At 37.7% G+C, this 15,791-nt stretch overlaps 1 protein-coding gene across 1 annotated transcript in view; it reads right to left on the bottom strand.

Annotated features, from left to right (window-relative positions):
- Positions 1-279: 279 nt before the first annotated feature.
- The window catches only part of dennd11 (DENN domain containing 11), a 106,605-nt gene continuing 91,093 nt past the window's right edge, over positions 280-15,791 (bottom strand). Inside the window, exon 9 of the mRNA XM_028807912.2 lies at positions 280-1,610. Within this exon, the coding sequence (XP_028663745.1) occupies positions 1,415-1,610 (196 nt within the window). The 3' untranslated portion in view covers positions 280-1,414. The remainder of the gene's footprint in view (positions 1,611-15,791) is intronic.

Below are 15,791 nucleotides of genomic sequence, written 5' to 3'. Positions count from 1 at the left end.
ATCTAATTATCAGATCTGTGTGTTGTGCTTACAGTAATGGGTGTTTCGACACATTACCAAATTACAACAATGATAAGTTTGTAAAGTGTCAGTAATGAAAACATTTGGCTCTTTAACTCATCCTGTCGAGGTGATTTTGTCTGAGCCGTGCTAATTCCTGAAGTTGTGGCAAACTGAACATAATGCAAAAAAGTACTGTATCGTTTTCCGTTTTAGGATTTCATCCAGTTTGTAAATTTTTTTCACACAAAAAAATAAAACACAGTTGGCATTACTGAGTAAGAGTAAATATTTATCAGATCATTTTTAATTAACTAAATATGTACATTTACCCACATTATAGCTTTAGTAAAAATAACTTCCACTATAAATAAAATTCACAGATGATTAAGAACACTCAAAAATAGTAAAATATCCATTATCTTTATGAGCTGTTGTGCACAATCCTTATGCACACAACCTTTCCTGAGTAGCAGCTTGTCCGCGCTTGCCGCATATTCCACATAACATCGGGTCTCAAAGAACAGGAATTGGTTGACCTCAGCCAGAATTCAGTTTTACAAACACTGCTAAGTTTAAGTACAATTATACAGTGAATATCAATTATTTTAATTTGGAAATTAGCTTTTGGTTTTTCACTTATGTGTGGTTTGTTTACTTCCAGCACAAACACAAATCGTTGGAAGAGGACATTCTGTACAATACGAGATCAATAGACTTTTAAAACACACGGTGAAAAAATTAGGTTTTAAAAAAAAGGAAATGAAGAGTCATTTTTCAATCCCACATTTGGGAATGTGCATTAATCAATACATTTACAGTCCATCCAAATATACTCCTTTAATTTTTAAATAAATAGCAGACCCACTTAATCCTTCCTTATTTACATATGAAACACTTTTGGCAGCGTTCATGTGGCAGCACCGAGTTACTACAAGAAATCTCACAGAAGCAGTCTAGGGAAACTACCCAGTTTAACTTCAGAGTCTTACATTCAGCAAAATACCTCTGAGAGCAAACTCAGCTCTCCATTCTGTTAAGACATCTAGTGCCATTTTATTACTTTTAACATTACCAGTGAGAGTGGAGAATTTAAACACTGTCACAGCAACATGAATTTAGCTTTGGACAAGTTAAGAAAAGAAGAAACGATCTGCAATGTGTTACCATTTCGGCAACTGAAGAAAACGTTCCAACAGTAGTGCAATAATCAGAAATAATCTTTTGTTGATGTTAGGAAAGTAAGTTCTAAAAACAGCATGACGATATTTGCTTTTGGACCCTCTTTATTCTCCCTCTTTTCAGTAGCAAAACCATTTTTCATATCCTTTTTCCAGGGGGCTTATCAATTGTTGCCACTGGTGTATCCAAGAGAGTGGATGGAAAAATGAGAAACAGAAGAGCAGGAATGCTTTCAAGGACAGCAGGGATTATCAATGACCAACATGACATCAATTCCATATACTTCAAGCAGATCCATAAGAAAAGTGCGGTCACCCTGAGGGTCCAGCCCCATTGCCCGCATGTGCTCTTCAGTAAGAGTCTTGTCCTGGCTGGAGGACACTTCCAAAAGCATCTGAAAGATCCGATTGTTTTGTTCCATAAAAAACCTGAAAGGAAGAGTGCAAAACATCAAGACTTAGAAGCAGTAAATTAAGATAATGCAAATAAAATGGAGAATAAGTGACAAGATTAACAAATTTTAAGTAAAATATAATTTAGATTGATTAGATTAGATAAACTTTATTAATCCCATGGGGAAATTCAGATGCATACAGCAGCAGAAAAAGAAAAAAAAAACAAGTATACAGACTTAAAGGCAAAATAATAAAGAAATCAATCAAACAAGTGATAAAAAGTAAATAAATAAAAATAAACATAACAAGTACATCAGGTGGAAGTACTGAATTGCCTGATAGCAGTGGGCAGAAAAGACCCCCAAAGACACTTCTTAGGACACTTTGGTGGTATGAGCCTAAAAGTATTCCAAAAGAGTGCTTCCTGGAGGGGATTTTTTCATAATGGTATTTAATTTTGCCATCATCCTCATCTTTTTAACAGCTTCCAGTGTATCCACTAATCATGCTGTGGTGGAGCTGGCTCTCCTGATAGGCTTTTGCTGGAATAAATTATAATTGATTGATTGATTGATTGATTGAAGCAAAAGATAACAAGCCTATTCCTTGTGTGAAACAGTCTGAGTCAGAAGGGGATGCTTAGATAAGGAACAATACTTCTTGTACAGTTGGTAGGTTTACAACTGCGAATGTTACCTCATCTGACTGTGTACTATGACAAAAAGTGACACTGCAGTTTAAAGAGCATTGTGCAAACTGCTGGTACGATGATGTGCACAAAATACAACAGAATCCTCTAGAGCCAGTAAGGTACCCTGGAGGACTAGTAGGTGGAAGAAGAAATACACCACCTGGGAATGGGATCCTACTGCCCAAAGAGAGAAAGGACTGGCAGGCAGTAAGCTGCTTGGGAGCTCTGATGCCTTTAAGAGCAAGTCAGGGCTCAAAAGTGCATTGGTCTTACGGACCAAAAGGCACTCTGATGCTTTGTAGATCTGAAAACGTGGCCTTGATTTAACCCCTGAATTGAGATTTAAAGACTTGTCCAGACTGCAAAAGTACAAAGCTGTCTTTTGGGCAAAATAACACTGAAATGGTGTAAAAAAGGCAAGACGTTAATGAGAGGATGAGGATGACTTTGTGATACTGGAATAGAAACGGAAGAAACCCTGACAGAGTCACAGTCTCTGTAAGAAGGCTTGACTTATTTATTTATTTAATATAAATTGGACTCCACTGGCAGCATTCTAAATTAGGAAGATACATCCATCCATCCATCCATTTTCCAACCCGCTGAATCCGAACACAGGGTCACGGGGGTCTGCTGGAGCCAATCCCAGCCAACACAGGGCACAAGGCAGGGAACCAATCCTGGGCAGGGTGCCAACCCACCGCAGGACACACACAAACACACCCACACACCAAGCACACACTAGGGCCAATTTAGAATCGCCAATCCACCTAACCTGCATGTCATTGGACTGTGGGAGGAAACCGGAGCGCCCGGAGGAAACCCACGCAGACACGGGGTAGGAAGATACAGACTTCTTTTATCATTGTTACATGTTCCATAGTTGTAAATAAGAAGTATAGCAAATTACACAGTGGAATGACCACACTTTTTGTCTATCAAATTTCCCTTGCATTTCTTTCAGCAATTCCTAATCCTGCAACTATTATTCATGATATTTGTATTTGTTTTTTCCAATTACTTCACTGCCACATGTGTGAAGAATGTGTGGTAGTACAGTATAAGCTAAGACACATGTAACACTGTCACATAGTTTGTTTGGTTACCTTTGTGTCTCGTCTCTGTGTTTGCATATGTGAGGCTTGTTCTCTGTGGGGAAAGAAATACAGGCAATGGAGGCAACAGCTAAAACATAAAGGACCCATTCCATGTAATTTTATGGGTTCCAGTAAATGTTACTGGGGTTGCCTTGACAACATATCATCAAACAGGAAATAAAGGGAAAGTGCGGGAAAATCAAAAGGAAAAAGTCTTTGGGTTCCGGGGGGAGTATGGTTGCAAAGCTGAAACTTAAAGGAATTGACGGAAGGGCACCACCAGGTGTGGAGCCTTTCACTTAATTTGACTCAACACGGGAAACCTCACCCGGCCCGGACATGGAGAGGATTGACTCCCTCCTGCTAAATAGTTACGCGACAAAAGAGCGGTCGGCGTCCAACTTCTTAGAGGGACAAGTGGCTTTCTCGATTAATGAAAACATTCTTGGCAAATGCTTTCGCTCTCGCTTGAATTGTTGGCGGGTGTAGCTCTGTCGTGCGTATGCCATAGTCGGCTGCCTAGTGAATTGTTGATGGGCGGGGCTCTGTTTTGCGTGCGTCTTGCTTGCCATGGACTTAGTGAATTCTTAGAATTGGTGGGCGTGGCTCTGTGAGTTGTCGTCGTATCCCATGGTCTTAGAGTTGGTGGGCGGGGTGCTGGTAACAGTCAGGCGGGCGTGTGGGCAGGCGTTCTCGTCCCATGCTCTTAGAGTTGGTGGGCATGGCTCTGTGAGTTGTTGTCGTATCCCATGGTGTTAGAGTTGGTGGGTGGGACTCTGTGAGTTGGTGGGCGTATCCCATGGTTGTCTTGCGTGCCCTGTCGGCTGCTTAGTGAATTATATATAATTAAAATACAGAGATGTATATGTGATATCATTTCCATGATGATAGGAGTTAAAGCATGTTATTAAACATGGGAACACGGTGGCGCAGTGATTGTTCCTGTCTCACGATGCTTGCTGTGCCATGCGCAGACTTCGATGAAATACTTTATTGTAGCAGTACTGTCTCTTTCAAATGTACTAACCCCCAATTCCTGTCCTTACTTTTCTTTCTCCAAATACCCAATCGCCACACAATCAGCTCTGTAATAGATGTTAAGCCATCTATTAGAACGCCGATTCTTCAAAACTTTTAAGTAACATTGAAATATCTTCATAGTACATGTTTAATTATTCTATCCGTCTGTCCTTCCAGTGTCATGCCAGCCACAGCAAGAATACCGCACGAGGCAGGAACAACCCGTGAACCGTGTCCTCACATGTTTAATTATTAACAATGTAGATTATTTAAATGAAGTTAAAGTTTTATCTGTATAATATAATAAACATATTTTGCTGCATTTGATCTTAAAAATATCGTCATCATATGTAAAAATACAAGCTTTATAAAGTGTCTCAGGTTGTGTAATATTATAACTGTATCGCAAGTTTACAATGAATTAATTGTACTTATAAGTACAAACAGTTCTACTAGGAGCACTTGATGGACTGATTGAGTGCGTTTAGAGTTCTTGGGATGAAACTGTTTCCGAACCACGAGGTCAGTACAGGAAATGCTCTGAAGAGTTTGCTGTGTAAGAGCAGTTCAAATAGGTAGCATGGCTGAGGCAGTGTGTGCTTGATGCTGTATACCGATAATTCTCTTTCCAGTCAGCTGCTGTAGAGCTGTGAGTCCCCACTCAGATACAGTGACATAAATAATCTGAGTGGTGCAGTGAGTGTAATATGGATAAAGATGATCCACTGTGGCAACCCCTAACGGGAGCAAGAAGAAGAAGAAGAAGAAGAAGAAGGTGCAGTGAGAGGAACAATGCTAAAGCAGCTATGGTATTTAGAATAGTTTGACCATTCTGTGGACCATTATATTATTACAGGTTAATTACAATCAGATGCATTAAACTAATAAACAATATGTGGTTAATTTCAGTGTATATGATAAAGCCACGTCAGGGATGTGGATCTAAAAAACACAAGGGTAACCACACAGGAACAGTAGCACTGCTTTGACTCTGGGTGCCGCCAGTCTGCAAAACCGAGCGCAGAACTTGTGTACGCCAGGGTATGAGCTACCGTGGAAATGTGCGTGGCCAAGTTTAGGTTTTATACATCGCGATTTGAACGTGGAAACGTTCTTATGCCACATTTTGTGCATACGCACCGTTTATACATGAGGCCCCTTGTCTTTGTAGAGGGGAGCCTTAGATATTCTCACTTGTATAGCACGTCTTCGTTTAGCATCAGCTCTGTGGTTTTCTCCAGAGGGAAAGCTTTTACTTATTAATATTTTTTCCCCTTTGTCTCATATTTTCTAGTATAATTTGTAAGAGCAAGTTATTATTCTAGTTCTATTACAGATTAAACACTTTGTATATTTTCATACTTTAATAACAAATACAAACAGATATATCTAATCAGAAATCAGCATAATTTACACTATTATTTGATGCGAAGTGTAGAAGAGGATGGCTTGCCTATATTTAATGTAATAATTGGCCTGATCCAAAGTAAACAGAATAGACAGATGCTCTACAGTTTTTTTGCACTAAATTCAGTTTATTGGCTAATAACAGCAATACAATGATGTCCTTTTTGATGAGTAAAACTAACTTTAAAATTGTATAGAAAAGTAGACATACAGTACATGATGCATCAGACAATAACCGTTTAAACATGTAATAGTCAACATTTGCAATATTTTAAGCCCAAAATGATCTTGATGTTACTCTCCTAAAGACTAAAGCAGACTTCACACAGACATAAACTTTGGCAGATCTTTATTTTGAATTGCAAATTATGGAATGAAGGAAAAAGGAACATGTTGCACAGTTCATGTAGCTTCAGTTTTTCCAGATTTATGAACATATGCTTACCCTGAAAATCCAGAACAGTTACATTCAGACTTCTATGGTTCACTGGGGTATCTGTCTGCCTATTCCTATGAGTGAATCTAGCCTTATGTGACTTTAATTCAATTCTCAAACAGAAAAGATGTATACTGCTATTATTGTTTCTCTAATAAATATTCAATGTCACAAAGTACCCATCAACTTTGCAGGAAAGACTACAAATAAAGCACAGTTTGAAAAAAAATATTTCTAAAGTTGTTGGTTCTTTCTGACATTATGGCAATGTATACAATTATGTTGCTATTAAAGAAACATAGCAAAGTCCTGAAAAATCCCTGCTATATAACAAAATTAATAATGTCCTGTATTCTGCTAAATCTCGCTGTTCTTAGATGCTATGGTAAAAATCTACAATAGTACTTAGTCAAGAGATCACTAAGCTTGCCTTTGCCAAAGCCAAACTAATTTTTGCTTCCCACTGGAAGATCAACTGTTCATGTTACTGTGGACAACCGGCAGTCCTCCTTTTATAATTTAATTCATCTTGAATTATCTGTATCATGTAATATTTATGTCTCCAACAATCCAGTTGAAAGCTAGACCACATCTGTTCAGGTGTTTAAATCCTGGTTTGCTGTAGCCCCCAATGCTGTTTGCTGTTAATGGTGCTCTTTATCAGTTTGTTGTAAGCCTTTTCTCTGTAGGGTTATCCCATAATATTTACTACTTGGCTCAGGTTTGTTTCAATTTTAAAAGATAATTATGCTTATATTTCATGTCATTCTATTTTTGATTTTAAAAATTTGATAAAAAAGACTCATGGGCATACAGGGTAACGGTAATGCAAAAATATAAGTACATCCCATGAAAATCTTTTTCTTCTTTTTAAACATATGTGGACATCAAGATTTACTCTTCATTTAAACAGTACCTATAGATAAATATGATATATCAAACATCACTCCACATTTACCTTTTGCAGTCCACTGTAGAATTTAAATAAACATAAATGTGAATATTGCATGTGGACCTCTACATTTTTATCACTACCTCAGATACCCTATATTAGACACATGTACACCAGATCAGGTGCAAATAATTAGATCATCATTAAAGAGGATCTTAGTTGAATCGATCCGGTCTTATTTAAGCCTTAGACATTTAGTTTGGTTGGCTATTTGCTGGTGAAGGATGTGTTATCATCATGCCTACATCAAAACAGCCTGAGAGAGAGTCGGAGAAGTGATTTAAAAGGATCTCTAAGTAATTGAAAATCAACCATTCCACTGATCAGAACAACAACAACAAAATTTATTTCTATAGAACATTTTCATTCAAATAATGCAGCTCAAAGTGCTTTACATGATGAAGAAAGAGAAAAAAGACAAAATAAATAAGAATTTAAATTAGGGAACACTAATTAACATAAAGTAAAAGTAAGGTCAGATGGCCAGGGAGGACAGAAAAAACAAGAAAAAACTCCAGATGGCTGGAGAAAAAAAATAAAATCTGCAGGGGTTCCAGACCACGAGACCACCCAGCCCCCTCTGGGCATTCTACCTAACATAAATTACCTCAATCAGTCCTCATTGTATTCAGGGTTCTCATGGAAGAATTTGATGATGACAGTCATGTGGACAACTACAAGCACAGAAGATTTCAAACAACTGCCAACCAATCCAGGTCAGACTTCCCCAGCCATTTGTATGTCAGACTGATATTATCCAATGTTTTGCAATAGCTAGAACACAAATCCTGTCTTAAAGCCTGGGCCAAACACACTTTTAATGTCAGCTAAAATGTCCCAGTTTGCCAGAGAGGGCACCTCTGCAGAATGTAGACCCTGCACCTTATCTGATACGATGATTGACTACAGACAATGTAACACTCAGAGATAGCTCTCAGAAGTACAAGCTGGATACCCAAGTTCAAACAAAAACCCATAACTCAAAGACTGACAACCCTGAGGGACAGAATTTTGCACCAATGATGAACCTAAAAGGATGGGCTTATGTACACCCAATAAACCAATGGCAAGACCTCTATTCCTTCCTTTAAAAATCCATGTAAAACCCTAACTCATTGCTTCTTCCATCAAGCTTACTGCTCAACCTGGCCATAACTTCTGCTGTATACCAGAGACCCCAGTACTTATAGGGTGGTTGTAATGAAGTTGGAGCAATCCCTTTTACTCCAAAATGGTAACCGAGGCTGACTGGAAAATGGAATACTGATCATAACAGGAGTTGGATGAGGGGTGCTATTAGTCTAATCCTTGCTAAGATAGCTAGTGCCCGAACAGACGAACACTGTATACAAGAGGCCACAAGTTTGTCTTGTTGACAACAGCAACCAGCTAATCACTAGTTGCTCAGAATACGTAATTTTATTAGTAACTGGGGACACTGTAGTGTAAAAACCTCAAAGAGAAACACAACCAGAAGGCACTATCAAAGTGAAGAGGGGGTCAAACTCCTAAAGCAAAAGAAAAAAGGTGTGCTGAAGATTCTTCCAAGTGTCTGGAGAAGGCCGACCAGGAAAGGAACAAAGCTTTGACTACCTCAAACAATAAGTACTACTTTGATTCTAAAAACCATTAAATATAATTTAATAGATAGGATAATGCCAGGTATCGCACTACAGTATTAGTGACACTGTAACTGAAAGGTAATAACCTTAATAAGGATAAGTTTCAGTTATTAAGAGTTTCTCGTCCCAAATCTAGTAAGAAAATGCAGAGCAACATCTCACACACATGCACAGAAAACTGTTGTGTGTGCATGTATGTGTGTTGGAGGTGATAACCCAGCATAGACTAGCTGTGAGCAAATGAAAGCCACCTTGCAAACATGAAAAGCTTCATAACCATCTAAAGAATTTATCCATCTTGAACATATGAATTGATTTTTCTATAAGAAACAAAACGATCTCTCTAAGCCAGGAGACAGCTTTCATAAGTTATGTGCCTTTTTCTATAGGAAAGAAAAGTCAACAAAGCTTTCGTAAGTTTATGTTTTGTGTTGTTATTGTCTTTTTTCTTTATATCTATTTATATATACTTGCATATATCTATCTTCTTTTATCCATAGGTTATAAATAAATTGTAGTATTTTGTTTCTTTCAACAAGTGTGTCTGGAATATTTGTGAAAGTGTGTCTATGGCCACATCCAGACTACAACAGAGAAAGTGAAAGTCTTAATGTTGACCTCATAGATTGTACAGACCTCTTCATACTTCTGTTGCTCTGGCTGCAAAGTAAATACTTCATTTAAGGTTGGGGTGGGGGGGGGGAGTAGGGCTACTGTCTTGTTGATTGTTTTAATTAGTTACCAGGACTGCTGAAGGTAAAACTGATAATTGACTGAGTGATCATTCACCCCTCTCTACAAAGTTCAAGCCAAGAAAGAATCCAAGATGCTGAAAGAAATCTTTAGTAACCCCAGAATGTCATCGTGGGACCTACAGGTAGCTCTTGCCACTTGTTTTCAAGATGCTCAAGTTTACAATTAGAAAGAGGCTGCACAAATCAGGTCTATGTTGGAAGGTGTGTCAGGAGGAAACGTCTGCTGCCCAGAAAGAATATCAGGGCTAAAGTTTGCCCATGAATGTAAACCAAAGATAGCATTTGATCAGAAAAACTTGATGCCAACAGTAAAGCCTGATGGCAGAAATGTTATGGTTTGGCATTATTTTGCTGCATCAGATCCTGGGCAGCTCACCATCATAGAATCCACAATGAATTCTTCATTGTGTCAAAGGATAATGTAAGATCATCTATCAAAAGATTGAAGCTCAACTGAAAGTGGATCTTGCAACATGACGCTTAACCTAAAACATGCCAGTAAATCCACCAAGGAATGGCTGAAGAAAAAGAAGAGAAATGCACAGGCCAAGTCAAAGCCTGGATTTGAATCTCATCAACAGTCATATCTAAGATACTGCAGAGGGATTCAAAACAGGCTGGGCATGCAAAACATCAGTCAAACATTGCACTGTGGAAAGAATTCTGGATGTAGGAGTGGAAAAACAAACTTTTCCCCTGTCAATGTGAGAGAAAAGAGGGCAAAAGCAGTTATTAGAGCCAAGGATGTACTTACTTTTTCTACAGATGAAAATTGCATTTATTAATTTTCTCATTGAATGAACTAAAGTCAAATATTGCAAAGTCAATATTTCATTTCCACCCCCAATTACATCACTTTTTGAAATGAAGACCAGCCTTTCCCCCTCATTTGTTAGTCAAAAGTCCTGTCTTCAATTCAAAAAGTCAATCCCATGAGGTTTAATGTTTATGATGTGCCCCCATAATTCCAGAAGTGTATATTTTAGCAAAAAGCATGCCTTGAGCATATGACTGGATCAATGACAATAGGATTATGTGACATGAGTAACTTGAAATTTTCCTTTTCTTTTTCACACAATTTGTTGTTGGAGAGCATTGGTTATTATTGACTTGTATTATATCAAACTTTTTTTCTCTTCATTCTGCATTAATAGATTTGATCACTCCAAACTCTTCACTATTTGCCTCTATAAGGAATTGGCTACAGAAAGACTGGAATGTTACTTCACTATGTATTTTTTAATGTTTATGTTTATAAATATATCTAAAGGTCAGGAGTGTCAAATTCAGATCCTGTAGGGCCACAGTAGCTGCAGTTTTCTTATTCCAGGATCTCCCTGAATTAGGAGCCAGTTACTACTGTTAATGGAACATATTTATTTTGCCTTAATTCTAACTGACTTGCTTTTTAGAGTTAATTGTTATTTTTCCTTAACCAACTAACTGAAGGGTTTTAAACCTGTTTCCTGGAGAGGCCACCATTTTCACTACAGCCATTTTCTTAACTTGAAAAATATCCCTGCTGTTAATGAAATCTGTTTTTTAATTTGATCTCTCATTAATACTCACATTCTGCCACACCAGACATTTCTAAAAGTTAATTGTCTTAATTTTGATAGTGCCAACAAAATGCTTTGTGAACCAGAACTGATCAATATTCCTGACATTCACTATTTTCTTTATTTTTAGAAACAGATATGATGGACAAAAAGGTGCAAATGGGATTAATTTAGCTGGGCATGCCTGGGGTAGCTTTGAATCCCGTTATTGTTGGTCTGCTGTTTAAGCATAAAAATAAACAATTAAGGATTCAGAACTTAAAAATGAAGGAAAAAGAAGCATATTTGATAAGAAGCTGTAATTGGTTACTAAATGAGAAAGAGGCTGGAAGAAACACCTGGAGCTCGGAATGCCAAATTTGACACCCCTGCTGTAGGCACTGCAATCAAAGCCTGAATTGACTCTTTTCTATTGTATATTGTCATAGATGTTGCAATGATTTTTGCACTTCCTTCTAGACTGAAACAATGCTCTTTTAATTATATCTTCAATCTCTCTAATTCTTGTCTACTGTCTTTACTATTTCAAAAAACGTATTCTGTTTCACTGGTCCAATGCCTCCTAAAAATACAAAAATCATAAACAAACTCTTAGGCATCTCTCAGTAAACTACAGCTATTGTACCTGTTGTTCTACAGCTTTTCTGACAGAATTGCATTCCACGTATAAAGCTTCTTTCTCTTATAACCTTAGTCAATGGTTGGGCCTCTCTGGCAGTGTCTTAAATTGGTTTGAATCCTACCTGGCAGGGAAAAAATTCTTCGTTAGTTGTGGTAATTACAACTCAAAGACACACGATATCCTATATGGTGTTCCACAAGGCTCTATCCTGGGTCCGCTGCTTTTCTCAATCTACATGCTACTGTTAGGTCAGATTATCTCGGGGCACAACGTGAGCTACCACAGCTATGCTGATGACACACAGCTGTATTTATCAATAGCACCTGATGACCCTGATTCCCTTGATTCACTAACACAATGTCTTACCTGTATTTCTGAATGGATGAATAGTAATTTTCTCAAGCTAAATAAAGATAAAACTGAAATTTTAGTGATTGGCAATAATGGATACAATGAGGTTATTAGAAATAAACTCGATGCATTAGGATTAAAAGTCAAGATGGAGGTAAAACACTTAGGGGTAACTGTTGACTGTAACCTGAATTTTAAATCACATATTCATCTGATCACTAGGACAGTTTTTTTCACTTAAGAAAAATACCAAAAGTTAGACCTCTTATATCATTGAAAGATGTTGAGAAATTAGTTCACGCTTTTGTTTTCAGTCGACTAGATTCCTGTAACGCACTCCTCTCAGGACTACCCAAAAAAGACATAAATCGTTTGCAATGAGTGCAGAATGCAGCTGCCAGAGTCCTAACTAGGAAAAGAAAATCTGAGCACATTTCTCCAGTTTTGATTTTACTACACTGGTTACCTGTGTCATTCAGAATTGACTTTAAAATACTGCTTATGGTTTATAAAGCCTTAAATAATCTCGCTCCATATATCGGAATGTCTGACACCCTATATTCCAAATCGTAACCTTACAGTAGATCCTCAAATGAGTGTCTGCTTAGAATTCCAAGAGCAAAACTTAAAAGAAGTGGTGAGGCGGCCTTCTGCTGTTATCCACCTAAAATCTGGAATAGCCTGCCAATAGGAATTCGCCAGGCTAATGCAGTGGAGCATTTTAAAAAACTGCTGAAAACACATTACTTTAACATGGCCTTCTCATAACTTCACTTTAATTTAATCCTGATACTCTGTATATTCAAGTCATTATAATAACTATTCATTGTGGCTCTAAAATCTGTACTAACCCCTACTTTCTCTTCTGTTTCTTTTCCCGTTTTTTTGTGGTTGTGACCTGCGCCACCACCACCTAATCAAAGCATCATGATGTTCCTACATTGATGGATTAAAAGCCAGAAGTCTGCATGACCATCATCATCAAGTCCTTCCAGTAGGAACCCTAAATACAAAGAGGACTATTTCATTTTTGTTAGGTAGAATGCCCAGAGGGGGCTGGGCGGTCTCATGGTCTGGAACCCCTACAGATTTTATTTTTTTCTCTCCAGCTATCTGGAGTTTTTTTTGTTATTTCTGTCCCCCCGGCCATCGGACCTTACTCTTACTCTATGTTAATTAATGTTGTCTTATTTTTCTTACTTTGTCTTTTATTTTTATTTTCTTCATCATGTAAAGCACTTTGAGCTACATTATGTGTATAAAAATGTGCTATATAAATAAATGTTGTTGTTGTTGTTGTCTAATACTATGGGCAGTAGCTTGAGAATGATCAAAAATGTACAGTATGGGAATTCGCACTCAATACTCAACATATTTACTCTCTTTTCAAGATTCTTTGTTTTTGACTAGCCAATCTGTTTGCATACTTCATACAACTCTATCAGCTCTCTCTGAATTCCTTTCCTTATTCCTTTATGAGCTGTGCTGGGGTTCAGCACCTTCTCCTACCTTTACATTTTCCTGGCGTCAAAGCTTCTAAAATATCCAATGTCTTATCATCAATTCCAAAAAGTTTTTCATTTGAATGATTTTCTTAATTCATTCTTCATACGTCTGCATAATGTGCCACTGTGATTGTTATGTCAGAAGTTTTTTCTTTTTTTCTTTGATGTGTGATCAAACCATACTGTGTGTGTATATATATACGTATGTATGTATGTATTATATACTGTATATACAGTATATATACTGTATATATATATATATATATATATATATACAGTAATCCCTCGCTATATCGCGCTTCGACTTTCGCGGCTTCACTCCATCGCGGATTTTATATGTAAGCATATTTAAATATATATCGCGGATTGTTCGCTGCTTCGCGGGTTTCTGAGGACAATGGGTCTTTTAATTTCTGGTACATGCTTCCTCAGTTGGTTTGCCCAGTTGATTTCATACAAGGGACGCTATTGGCAGATGGCTGAGAAGCTACCCAGCTTACTTTTCTCTTTCTCTTGCGCTGACTTTCTCTGATCCTGACGTAGGGGGATTGAGCAGGGGGGCACACCTAGACGATACGGACGCTCGTCTAAAAATGCTGAAAGATTATCTTCACGTTGCTATCTTTTGTGCAGCTGCTTCCTGAAACGACATGCTGCACGGTGCTTCGCATACTTAAAAGCTCGAAGGGCACGTATTGATTTTTGATTGAAAAACAAACTCTGTCTCTCTCTCTCTCTTTGTCTGCTCCTGACGGAGGGGGTGCGAGCTGCCGCCTTCAACAGCTTTGTACCGGCGGTGCTTCGCATACTTAAAAGCCAAACAGCCCTATTGATTTGTTTGCTAGTTTGTAAACCCGAACTACAAAGAGGACTATTTCATTTATGTTAGGTAGAATGCCCTAAGGGGACTGGGCAGTCTCGTGGCCTGGAACCCCTACAGATTTTATTTTTTTCTCCAGCCTTCTGGAGTTTTTTTTTTGTTTTTTCTGTCCACCCTGGCCATCGGACCTTACTCCTTTCTATGTTAATTAATGTTGTAATTAATGTATTTTAATTTCTTATTTTGTCTTTTATTTTTCTTCTCTTCATTATGTAAAGCACTTTGAGCTACTTTTTGTATGAAAATGTGCTATATAAATAAATGTTGTTGTTGTTGTTGTTGCTATCTCTCTGACAGTCACTGCTCCTGACACGCACTCCTTTGAAGAGGAAGATATGTTTGCATTCTTTTAATTGTGAGACGGAACTGTCATCTCTGTCTTGTCATGGAGCACAGTTTAAACTTTTGAAAAAGAGACAAATGTTTGTTTGCAGTGTTTGAATAAAGTTCCTGTCTCTCTACAACCTCATGTGTTTCTGCGCAAATCTGTGACCCAAGCATGACAATATAAAAATAAACATATAAACATATGGTTTCTACTTCGCGGGTGGCTCTGGAACGCAACCCCCGCGATGGAGGAGGGATTACTGTATATATATATATATATATATATATATATATATATATATATATATATATATATATATAGTTAGGTCCATAAATATTTGGACAGAGACAACTTTTTTTCTAATTTTGGTTCTGTACATTACCACAATGAATTTTAAATGAAACAACTCAGATGCAGTTGAAGTGCAGACTTTCAGCTTTAATTCAGTGGGGTGAACAAAACGATTGCATAAAAATGTGAGGCAAGTAAAGCATTTTTTGAACACAATCCCTTCATTTCAGGGGCTCAAAAGTAATTGGACAAATTAAATAACTGGAAATAAAATGTTCATTTCTAATACTTGATTGAAAACCCTTTGCTGGCAATGACAGCCTGAAGTCTTGAACTCATGGACATCACCAGATGCTAGGTTTCCTCCTTTTTAATGCTCTGCCAGGCCTTTACTGCAGCGGCTTTCAGTTGCTGTTTGTTTGTGGGTCTTTCTGTCCTAAGTTTAGTCTTCAACAAGTGAAATGCATGCTCAATTGGGTTAAGATCAGGTGACTGACTTGGCCATTCAAGAATTTTCCACTTCTTTGCTTTAATAAACTCCTGGGTGTCTTCTCATCTCCTTAGAAGACATCATCTTTATCCTCAGCAGTCTTATAGTGTTTGAAAACAATTCTGATATTTTTTGTGTCATCTTTAACACAAGGCTTAAATGAACTTTACCTTGTTTCTGTTATGCCTTGAGGTTAGCACTTTGCTTT

This window comes from Erpetoichthys calabaricus, chromosome 1 (genome assembly GCF_900747795.2).
Source record: "Erpetoichthys calabaricus chromosome 1, fErpCal1.3, whole genome shotgun sequence".
Lineage (NCBI taxonomy): Eukaryota > Metazoa > Chordata > Cladistia > Polypteriformes > Polypteridae > Erpetoichthys > Erpetoichthys calabaricus.
The sequence above is the reverse complement of the archived record's forward strand: the minus strand, read 5'-3'. Positions and strand labels throughout refer to the sequence as shown.